Source organism: Argiope bruennichi, chromosome X1 (assembly GCF_947563725.1).
Source record: "Argiope bruennichi chromosome X1, qqArgBrue1.1, whole genome shotgun sequence".
NCBI classification, from domain to species: domain Eukaryota; kingdom Metazoa; phylum Arthropoda; class Arachnida; order Araneae; family Araneidae; genus Argiope; species Argiope bruennichi.
In genome coordinates this window covers 23,437,199-23,450,142 of record NC_079162.1, presented here as the reverse complement: position 1 = coordinate 23,450,142, position 12,944 = coordinate 23,437,199, and the positions used below count along the sequence as shown (strand labels likewise).

Sequence of the window (12,944 nt, the reverse complement as noted above, 5' to 3'; positions counted from 1 at the left end):
GATATATTCTGATATCATATGAGAATGTTAGAATCACACTGTTATTCTATCCTTAAACCTCTCCTAATTTTTTTTTAAAAATATTTTCTTTTAACTTGAAAATCTTCTGTTTATCATCCCAGAATCAAACATTCTCAGATCTAATGTATTTTCGTGCAACTAACTCCAAATGAAAAGAAACTGCATTAAACATTAGCTTAATTTGCATAATAAAGTAATAGAACAGTAACTAAGGAATATATATTTCGATGGATATTGTTTTATGGTATGTGAAACAGAAAGCCGCGCATTTTCAGATCAAAGTAATAGTTCTTAAAGTGTTTCTACAACTCTAAATGTTTTTTTCCTTGCAACTTCTATATTTGTAAATAAAATTTTTAACTTGAAAAGATGCCAGAAAATTCTACTACATAATTTAGTGGGAGGTTGGAGGGAGAAGTGTTTAGACAACTTTTTACTAGCAACAAATAAGAAATCAATTTTTTATGTATCATAATCCATCATCAGCAAATATATTTTAAAAGCTGTTATAAGCCAAACAATGACCAAAACAGTTTGGGATGGGAAAGAAGCATGAATCAGAAAAAAAATGTTAAGGGAAATGTTAAGGTTAAAAAATGTTATCTCCTGTACTCAGCAGGTTTAGATAGGATTTAAACTTTTCAAATTTTGCTAACAAATACTATGAGCATAAAGAAAGTTTTAGTGAAGCTTCCGTGACAATTAATGAAATGTTTATTTTTTGTGAGTCAAAAATAATATTTCCATGCAAAAATCAGAATTATTTTGTGCTGTTTCTAGCTGAATAAAAATATTGCAAATATTTTTAATCATTTTATTCATCTATCTCCCAGATGCCAATAATATCATATTTTGTCACCATTCATATCATATTTTATTCATCATATTTATTCATTATCATATTCTGTGTCATTCTTTAAATATTATTTATAACTTATGCAAAAAACAGTTTAGGCAGATTTTAGTTAGTTCGATCAACGTCCCGTTTTTAAAGCAACATTAAGTCTCTTTTGGGACGAACTTCATAATTTTGAATCGCGGTCAGATGAGGGAAATGACACATGATATCGCATCCTTTCACCAAACTTCCGCACCACACTAGTGAGGACATTTGGCCCCGACGGTCTTAACGTGCACCAAACCCATTTACTCTACCGTTCTTCGACTCTCCATTATAAATCGAAAAGTTTTTAATGCGTATTGATTAAAAATTAATATTAACCCTTTAATCACTAATGAGACATACACACTCCCCTAGTCTTTTAAAATTAGTTTAAATAATTTGATATCATCATGCCGTACTTACTGGCTTACAAATATTTTTTTTTAAACATTGAACAAATTTGTATAATAAGAATATATTCCCTTCACTTGTGCAGAATATAAAGGGAAAAGACTTAAAAATACATTGTGAAAAGGTTAAAAGAAATAATATTCAACAACAACAAAAAAAATCAAATATACAAACGTAAAAATAAAAAAGAGAATCTTTAAAAAAATTATAAAAAGCTACTGAGCAAATAACTATAAATTAAACGTATAAATATTTCTGACATTTGTAATAAGGATGATTATATTTATATATGTGAAGGAATTTTGAAAATAGAGAAAATAGTGTTTAATGTCACGAAACAGCATGTACACAGGCCACTTCTTTCTTATAATACCACGATTTTCCAATGAATTTTCTGCTCTCTTGTACATATAGGAACTAAAAAATGTATTCTGAATAGTTGTGTGGACTCGTATAATTTGATCGATTCGTTATTTATCACAAAGAAATCTGTCAAATGAAGTGAAACTCACTTCATATTGAAATACAGTGCGTAATAAATGGAATATTGCAATCTTGGAAGCCAACCAAAGCATTTATCTGATTCGATGATTTGAACACTCATCCATAATGGGTATGAGTTCAGTACTAGAAGTATCCTGTTTGAACTGCTATAACGTGACAGTAAACATGCATTGTATCAATTCAGTTGATGATGGAGAATTTTATGTTAGTGCTATATTTCCAGAATTTGAATTTTCTGTCAGTGTGCTAATGTTTCATTTTTTCTCAGTTCTAATAAACTGGAATTTCTTCTCAATTCGAATAGTCTAGAATTTTTTCTCAATTCTAATTCTCTGGATGCAATCATTTCTTGTATTCATGCCATAATCAATGAGGAGGAAAATCGAAAATGCATACAAGGCTATGATGGACAGAATAATATATGTACACATTCAAACGTATATATAAAAATTATGGGGAAAAAATTTCAAGAAAATAAATAGGTTTTAATTTAATGTAGAATTTAATGACAAATATTTCCGCTAGCTAAAATTTAAAAGTGAATTCTTTTCAAACATACCAGTCATTTAAAATACAATGAAATCACATTTTAAATATTTAACTGAATACAGTGATAAAAACCGTAGATATTGCAATACCGTCAAATCTAACTGTAATCGACTATAAAGAATCAATCAAAAATATCAAATTTACTATTCGAACTATTATATATTCTATATTTATTTTTGCATTTCCATACAAAAAGAAATAACTTTGTTTAAATCTTTGATTCCTTAGAAAAAATGCTGTGTCTTTCTCAAAACTGCATTCATTATTAATAAAAGCCATCAACAGCATTTCTAACTTATTCTTATGGCCAGTACAGATTCTGTATAGATAAGAGCTTTTCTTTTAGAATTTCACTTTCCATTTTGGAGTGTATCTAATCCCACTCGATCTCGTAGATATAGATATGTACATGTCTTTGGCCTTATCTTGATGAAGTATGGCCTTTTCTCTTAGTTAATTAGACTTTTTAACACCTAGATATCTTCATCTAGTATCTATTAAGATCTACTTATCAAGGTAGAAAAATCTGATTTAACTGATATATGGAGAAAAAATAACCAATTATTTGCTTCAATTAGAGAAAAACTAAAAAACTACCAACAGCCAACCCTTCAAAGCCTGCAATTCATGGCTTAAGCAAACATTGGTCTACAGTATTTGAATAATATTGGTGCAGAGTACAAACAAAGAAATTTTTTCTACCAATTCATGTTCCTCAAATATGCTATGCATTATCACAAAAATCTCCTGGAGCTATGCCTTTCATCAGGAAATAGATCCTTCTCCCTTTCAGTGATCTTTTAGGTAATTTGACTTTCATGTATTAAGGATAATGATAGAGGACAAGCGGTTGTAAGAGGAGAGAAACGCTCTTAATCAGAGGATAGTATAATATTGGAATGATTTCAAGTAAGATTCCATATTGATTAAGTTAGTTTTTATATATTCTTGATTTCTGAAAGATCCACGTGGTTTAATCATTTTTAATCTGAATAGTCCTGTAAGATTTCCTGGTTTACAGGTTTACTTGTTTTCTATTGATCTTATTACATAAATATCGTTGTCATAAATGTAAAATAAATTCGCATTATCGTTTTACTTGATATATGATATTTCCAAAACAGTGCAAGGTGTCTACTATATACTATACCACTCCAGAAAATAAGAATTAATTTTAATCGTTTGGTAAAACAATTTATCTTCTTTATCTGCAATTGACAGCTTTTTGTCTGTGAAAATGATTTTTTTTTTTTTTTTTTTTTTTTTTTTTATGAAGCGGAAGTTTTGCATTATTTTAAAGATGGAAGTCCAATGAATATTAGTCAAGATCATATATTTTCTATAGGTTGAATCTTTAAAAAGTTAAAATTGTTCGATGTTAATGAGATATTTATTTAAAAAACCGTAAACTGATTATTTAATAGCTGTAAAGAACGATTGAGACCTGATGGTCCACATTCAATTCATACAAAAAGGCGCATCGATAAATTTGTGAAAATATTTCTACTTAAAAATGACTGTAGAAGAAAATGTTAACTATGGAAGTTACTATGAAGAAAATGCTGGGATTTTGGATTAGCAGAAAACTGTTCACCATTTGGCTGCCACACAAATATTAAAAATATGCGAGAAATTATTAAACTAAACAGGCATGGTAGCAAAAGTGCTGACAGAGTAATATTTTCTCGTGAGAAGCTATTTTGCCATAAACATTGTTATAAGGTCAAAAATGATGTTGTATATCAGCCAGATTGGAGGATATACCTGAGAGCATCACAGAACAAGAATTTTGCAATGGTTTGAGCTACAATCAATGGCAAACAAAGAAATTGCCGTGAAATTCATCGTTAAAGAGATAAAAATGCTAATATATACTATATAATGATATATTGGTTACACAGTTATTGATAGGTGCTGTTATTTTGTATCCAAATAAGAACTGGATATTTCAACAGAATTCTGCATTATCGCGACGAGCTAAATCAATGTAGGCTTGGCTCCATATTAATTGTCTAAACTTTACGTAACAAAATATATGTCCACCTTTAGAGGCTAAAATAAATGTCAAACAGCACAGAAATTTGAACTGTTTCAAAAGTTAAATATTGCGTGAATTGGAAAGATTATCTTTTAAAATGATTCGTGCCGCAATCGGACAATGGCGTAAGCGATTATCTTTGGACATCGATTATGGCGGTCGATTCGAATAAAATTATTTCAAGATAAACTTTCATTTATACTATTCACAATACTGGCGTATTTATTATTTCCTATTTTCTATCTGTAAAATAAAATAGAATAGTATTTTTAACATTATTTAGTAGTTACCCTATATTATGGATTACAATATAAAAAGTAATGATTTTTATACTATAAATATGATTATAAAAAATTCTATAAATTTTATAATAATATGTATAGTATAAAATATATATATGTTATAAATTAACTAAAACAGTTGTGTGATATAAAGAATACGAATATACGTGTTTTGATAATTTATTTGATATATATATGACGCAAGTCTAAATTTTGGTTATGTCGCCCAAAACATAAATAAATATTCCTGGAAAGATGGGTAGATCGCTGTGCATTCGATCATTTTTCCCTATTAATATCTTATCAAAATCCTTTCCGTAGACAGTTAAGATGTTATGAATGCCCATCTTATCTCTGCTTAATTTTGCATTTAGTATATAAAATTAAAATATTCAATATTAACACTTTTAAATATTTTTAAATGCTTACGCAATAGTCATTAGAACAACATAGTGTTCTACCATTAGCCATCAGGTGTTGTACATTTGACGTGAACTTACTCAAAAATTAAACCTATATGAGAAATTATTTCACTCATAGAAAATGATAAGATAGTTATTTTTGATTAAGTATTAAGTTTTTATACAAAAAAACAAGTTATTAACAAGAGTTCGTAGTAATTAAACGGTTCGTTCCTTTTAAAATATATTCATTATGCTACCATATAATGAATGAAGAAAATCTTTAATGAACTTTACAATTTGAAAAAAAAAATGTATCACTAATTTCAAAATTCCTCTTTCTCTGAACATTTTTTCTTGAATCATCCTTTTTTTATGAATCTCTTTATAATTTCTTTTCTTTTCTTTCTTTTTTTTTAATTTGGGGGAATCATTTGGCTTGAATACCTGAAAAAGGTAGGTTTTCAAGATTATCTGTGATGAATTTTTATTGAATTTATGGTTTTTCTTTACTCGTTCCTATTCTTTGCTGAACCTTAGAAAAAGGTCTCATATTTTCAGAGAATCTAACTGAGTTTTTCAATGATATATTTAGACTAATAGGACGTTGGGTCAGATTCTGTAGTGACGAACTTGCAATGGTTTTGTCACGCATGAAATCTGGATGAATTATCGGTTTATCATTTATAGATGAAAACAGAAACTCATCATCGATAAAAATATTCTTATTATAAGGAACAAAATTTATAATATTGAAACTTTTCCATGATATCATTCAGAGTCATAGATTTAATAAGCCAATTTATACACATAATATATGGCAACTGGTTTACCCTTATTAAATAATTTAAAAATCTAGTTGTTCAATGGTTGGTTTTGGTAAGTTTTGAATGTATCAATCGGATGCATTCGATGACTTTTGTGAGGATAAAAGGTCTTGATAATCATGCCAGTTTCCTCCAGGAATAGTTAAATGAATTTCATGGTTATCAAGAAGTAACTGTGCAGGTTTTTCAGAACTTAGTTGGATTTGATTGATAAAGTACTTCGATCATTGAAGAAAAGTACTCTTGTAAAGTAATCTAAAAACCGAAAATTAAACTAAAAGTCGAAAAGTTATCTAGGAGGAAAAGAATGTTTAACAAAAATAATCTAAAGCTTGAAACCTCTTAGAATTATGTTATTGCACAATATCGTGTTTAAAATTATATTGTAGTAAGCTTATAATTCAGAAATATTTTCATTAATCTGTATGTCAAGAGTAAACTTCCAATCCGCAGAGACGTTAAAGCAGAAAGTTTACTTCGGGCTCCTAAAGCATATTTACATTCTCATCATTATAATGGCTTTTAAAATTGGAATGAAAATCTCTTGCGATAGGGCATACCATCAAGGGGCAAATAGAAACGGTATACATAAATTGCCCTCTTCCTCATAATCTGACAAAATAATTTTGGATGAAGCATTCCTAGTTTCCTCTTAATAAAAATTCATGGTGGTAAAAGGTAAAAAATAAGTAAAATTTCATATTTAAAATCTCTACAGCTCATTTTTGAGTTTTAAAATGTTTGAGTAAGATTAATAAATTAGTCCGGCGATAGTATTCACATACTAATATCATTTCTTATTTATATAAAAAAATGCTATAAAGTAAAACGTTATATTTTTAAAACTTACTTTTTAATAGTGAAATTCAACAAATATTATTATTCATCAATGTAAGTATTTATTTAAAATTGCAGCAAGATTAATTATATAACCTCAAACTTTATACTAAGCACGAAAACATTGAAATTATGTTTTCTTTTACTAACACAGCGATTGATCAAAGCAACAGTACACCCCTCCCCCCAAAACACACACACACACACTATAACTTGATATGATTAGAAAGATAGGTAAAAGGATAAAGAAAAGGTCTGAAATTCTTTTATAAAGGTAAAATTAAAATAATTTTTTGAAATTATTTATAGAAATAGTTTTGATTTGATTAAAATCATGAAGTTCATTTCATAAAAAAAATTTATAAACTAAAGGTCTTTAAAACTTCTAAAGGATACACATGAGAACATGCATTTTAAACCAATTTAAAATCATCTTATTAAGATCAAATCAAGCAAATTTACAAAGAATTTTACTTTAATTCTTTAATATTTCATAAAAAGGGTGATTTTAAAACAATATTCGCAAGTTCTCTCAGTGTACAAAGTAAAAATAAATTTTCATCAATTAGTTTGCTCAGTTTTTAAAAATGCAATTAATTTATTTTTTAAATTAGAAACATGTTGCCACATCATAGCTAGATGATGAAGGCGACATTTGAGTTGGCAACCTATTTCTATTCGTTTTGGCTCAGAACGAAATTAAACATTCTCCCGACTGAAAGGATCTTCGGTAAAATCAGAATAGTAACCTGCTGCCTTTTGCAGTTTTAAAAGGGGATAATTTTTGGAAGATTCCAAAGTTAATCTTTTTTCTAGGAATCGAACATTTTATAAACATTACATGTATAATTTTATTCTTATAAAAGCATAATATTCATCTGTCAGCAGAAATATGCGCAAATTTGATCAAAATCAGTGATATATAAATGAATGTACTCCTTGAGATTCATAAAAGGATTTCTGTAGTATTTGTCATAAATTTCATAGAAATGCTAAATAGTTATCTCCGTACACAATTTTTTATCCACTTATGCAACGCGTGTTTCATTATACAATGTGATGATACAAAACAAAGCAGAAACATAAAGTTACTTAGATTCTAAAGGTATTACTTGAAGAAAGGCTATGTTATGCATATATTTTTATTCAAAACTTATTTTGTTGCAGTTTTTTATTATTATCGCGAATGATTATTGTCTAATAATTGATATTATAAATTAGCTTATTTATTCAAAATATATTTTTTGCTTTGCTATTTACCTATTTATACGCGTGACCTCACCATATAACTTTACATGTTATTAAGCCTCCCTGCATCCGATTGTTCTTTATTATTTACTTGAATAAATGTTATCAGGAGAATAAAAGCAACTTCATTTGATATTTTCTCAGAAAAATGATACATAGGAATATTAGTTATAATTCATGTCTAAATTGATGCAAATGTTTTGAAAATTTTTCAGTTTGAAATTTTTAAATGTAGTCCAGTACGAAATAATATTATTCTAATATTTTTCATAGAGCATTTGTGTTTTTTTTAATTATTGAATCTACCTTTTCTTAAACTTAATTAAATAAAAATAGTTAGCAAATAGTTAAACATAGTTAGCAAACTTCTAAAAGTATAACCCTTTTTAAACCCCTTTCTTGACGAATAACTGTTTCATGACCCCAAATATACATGAAAATCCTTTTCCTGGCACCATGCGCATATTTATGTGTAAAAATAAAATAGCCCAATGTTACTTAAGAATTTATTGAAAAAGAGAATTTTGGTTAAAGATATTTATGTGTACAACATTCTAAATGAAATATTTAATTGGAAACGTATTCTTAATTTTTTTTTTACTGCAAGCCTGGTGGTAAAGTCTCGTGACCGAAGGGCTTCAAATTCAAAACAATATTCCTCCAAAAATCCGCCTTATATACAAATCTAATGCAAGTTTAGCTGATGGTCGAATGTCAAATATCATACAATTGGTGATATGAGGGAAAGCGAGCTCGTGTATTGTTCTTTGATCAAAATCAGGAGATTTATTTCGAAATAACCTTCGTACTGCTTCGAAACCACACAATGGCATAATTAAACTAAATTGAAATCGCTCACTTACTAACAAAGAAAACTCAGACAGCAACTGATACTGAAAATATTTTCGCGAAACCAAACTCCATGGATCAGATTGAGACCCATAATTTTAGGAGCCTGATATATATTGTTTCTGCAGATTTATGCTCAAGAATAAATATCAATTTTTAAAATTAAAATGTTAAACCTTTTTAAATAATGGCTTATTCAAGCTGTTTGTTATATAAACGAATACTAGATTATTTTGGTATTATCATTCTACTTCTTTTCGATCACAATCTCGTGAAGAAGAATTTCTTCTATTTCAGAAATTCAAAAATTACCCTATTTCAGAAAAACGATCGAATGCATTAAGCAACTCCGCCCCTTATTTTTAAATCTCTTCTTCGTTACCGCTAATTTTTTTTTTCATTTAAAGTTATGTGTCTAAAATGGCAAAATATATTTAAAAACCTTCAACTTTTACTGCAAAAACCGTAATGGTTTTATTTCAAGATGTATGTAAAGCCTGTTTATAATTTTGTATGTCAATTTTTCATCTACTTCTATGAAGTGAAAGAATTTTAAAATTTTGTACACTTACGTAGAATTTGGGGTTAAGAATTTTCGATTTGATTATCTTTCCGGATGACACAGATTCCCTGGAAATCGTGAGATGTTTCTACTTTTTGTATTCCCGGGCAACTATTTTTCGCAAATAAAATCAGTAACGGCATTAATTGGTGTTAAAGAAAAAAATGATAGAATGTAGAATTTGGGACTCTGACTGCAGGTTTCTAGCAGGTTTGAAGCTAGTAAAAACTGGTCAAGAAAAACTATACAATAAAACAAGCATTAGCTCACTGCCAAAAGAATATGATTCCATAATTAAAAAGCTCAACATACTCATAATTTGCTATGAATATGAAAAATTTTCTGATTCAAAGAATTAGTGAGTGATATAATGTTAGTTTAGTTGGGTTAATGCAGTATCTAAATTTTGGAACAAAGCATGATGCTGTTGATTACAACTGATATCTCATTTCACGTAATCCCGAGAAAATAAATTTAAAAAACTCTTATTCAACAAGCTAAAATAATAACGACAAAGCATTTTTGCCAGGAAGATGAATCAGTATCTAACGCTTATCTTTCAGAAGAAGAGAGCATGGAAAATTTGAAAGAAAAATTTTAAGCGTTAGAAGAAAAATTAGAAAAAGCGATCTACTTAATAGGGATAGTTAATTTAATTTAAAAATTCTACACTGCTCAAGTATCAAAAGTACTTTCTTGAGCAAGATAATGAGGCAAGAAATACAGTTATTTGACACAATAGAAAAGTTATCAAATATTACAAAAGTAGATGAGGCGTTGGGTTCAAAACCATGCCCTCACAGCTAAAGACGAGAGGGCATTTTCAAATGCCGGGCTCTTTATAACAACGCTATGCTAAGTGTTAAAAACATAGATTGTTTATGCTTTTCTTATCTTTATAATGAATGATTACGATATTTAATTAGCATTTTATAGCTCAATATATAAAGAAACATAAATTTTATAATTTATGAATATCCCTGTTTTAAATAATTACTGTTGATATCAATTAAAGATAATTAATTATTATATTTTTGAAATTTTGAAACTTTTTTGCACCTCTGGAATGGTCATTATATTCCCGATATTTCCAGGAAAGAAAAAAAGAGCTAGGACTCAGAAATTCTACTCTCGATGCTAGATTTCTGAAACAATAATCTTTACAGATTTTGATGGCAATACACAAATTGAATTCTATCAGAACTTTCGTAATCAGCCAATAGATTAATTTAATTAAATATTGATTTCGTTCCCAAGGCGCCACTGGTGACGAAATTAAAAAAAAAATCAATTTCACTAGTCTATAATATTTATACTAATGAATAATAATTTGAGGAATAAAAATAAAAGATAAATGAAATAAAAAGACATTTCTCTTTTTAATACATTAATACCAATCGATTTTTGGAAATTGCTTTTTATTCAATTTATTATTTAATAAAAATAATTGTTGAATTTTTGTTTCTTGATATTTAATATACTATGGTAATTTTCATTAAATTAATTCGAAAGATTTAGTTTTCCTACAAAAATGCATCTTTACATGTAAAAGATTTATCCCAGCTAGCATCTTTGCTTTTTAAAGCTCCCAATGCATCTTTACATTTTAAAGATTTATCCCAGTCTTATTTAATAAATATGCTAAAAAAATGGTTTTGTTAAAATGCTATCTAAACCAAGTGTTTTCTTTTTTCCATTATTGACGCTTTCTTAGGTTAAACTTATGACTCTTTTTCAAATTTGCAAATCCATTTCCGTAAGAACAAAATTTATGACGACATCAAATTACAAATGAAAAAAAAATGACAAATAATTAAAAGGAAGTGAAATAAAAAAATAATAATGTTTTTAAAAAAATTAGGTACAATTTTGAAGGGTCGTATAATTTTCTCTTGATTTTTTTGACTTACAAAGGATGAAAAATCTGAATAAAGAAGCTTTCCAAAGATTGTCATGTTCCAAAGTTTAAAAAGCTGTATACGGCAGAATGAAATGCTATCCTGATTACCTTTACCATCTTTAGAAACAATAAGCAATTAAAAAGTTCGCATTGTTTATTTAAAGTTAATTTGAGTGTGGATTAGTTCTGACAGATGTATGCTCATTTAGGATCATAAGCCTTTAAAATCAAAAAATTATTATTATTATTATTATTTGAAAAAACTGTTATTCAGCAAATGTATAACTGAATAAAAATCTAAATTTTTCTTCTTGTCTTTATTATAATTCTGTTTATTAATTTAGAATTTTAAAAAATCAGAGCCCACGTCGATTATGTAAAAGAATGAATATGCATTAACCCTAAACATTAAATTTATTTATGAGCTTTGAAACCAAAAAATTAAATAATAAACACTAGCTTATTGAACTTTCTAGTGAGTTGTTTATTTGAAAATGTAATAGATGCACCCTTTCCCTCGTGTTAACTGAGTGCGGTGTGTTGTTGCAGAGCCGGAGCGAAGACTGCTGAGGCAACCGCCGATAGGGGGCTTGGCGAGCGGCGGCGGGCGCGTCTCGTCGGCCGGCAGAAGTCACCTGTGGCCGCCTCACGCGAGGCTTGGCCTCAGCTCCCGTCTCGAGCACTCCTTCCTCACTAAGACTGTGTCGCGGGAGAGCGTGGCCGCCTCCCTCCGACAACTATACCGGGAGCCGCCAAGCCAGGGCAACGAGTTCGCGGAGATCGCCGCCGATTCCATGCGGGTCAATGGGGCCATTCGCCAGTTCAAGCAGCTCCGCAAGCCCGTCACTTCGTACTCCTCCACCATGTCCATCGAGTGCTCGATGAAAGGCCAGAACTCCACGGACAGTGAGACGGCGGCCATCGCCTTGGTCGGCGTAACACCCGAGCAGCCCTTACCTGAGGATGGCCGCAAGAAGCAGGCGTCCGGCTTCCACAAGCCCAGTGTCGGCTACCGGCTCGGACGACGGAAGGCTCTCTTCGAGAAGCGCAAGAGAATCTCCGACTATGCCCTCGTTATGGCCCTGTTCGGCATCGTCATGATGGTGATCGAAAATGAACTCTCTGCTGCCTTAGTTTACAATAAGGTAAGTCAATATTGCCATTTATCACTATTATTTATGCTCTAATATAACTATGTTTCTCACATATTCAGACGAAAAATATTTTTCTTTCATTTCGCATTCCTATTTAGACTGAAATGTACCAGTTGTCAATAATTTTGGACTTCGCTGCATTCTACAATTTTCTTCCTACTTTATATTCATCCCATCACGTCATAAATAAACAATCACGATGCAGTAGCATTCTTCTAGAAGTCGAAATATCAAATCATTTTTCCTTTTGCCAATGTTTACCTTTCATGCTTAGAATGGATGCAAACAATATAGGTATGCAAACAGCGAACTATTAAAGAACAATTGATGACTTCAAACTATATTTCTCTCGCATATTCTCCTGATACGCAAGCAATTATTTTGATCTCTGTTAGTCTACAAAACGAAATATAAGATGTCTTTACCTTTTGGTTGTTGACATCGCTTTAAATGCATTAAGTGCGCTTTAATATCATATC

The 12,944-nt window shown here is 29.7% G+C and overlaps 1 protein-coding gene across 4 annotated transcripts in view; it reads left to right on the top strand.

Annotated features, from left to right (window-relative positions):
* Positions 1-12,944, top strand: part of LOC129958200 (small conductance calcium-activated potassium channel protein 1-like) — a 603,543-nt gene that overhangs the window by 371,205 nt on the left and 219,394 nt on the right. For all 4 annotated transcript variants that reach the window (XM_056070473.1, XM_056070474.1, XM_056070471.1 and 1 more), the window contains one exon: positions 11,861-12,456. In XM_056070473.1, coding sequence (XP_055926448.1) covers positions 11,861-12,456 — 596 coding nt within the window. The remainder of the gene's footprint in view (positions 1-11,860; positions 12,457-12,944) is intronic.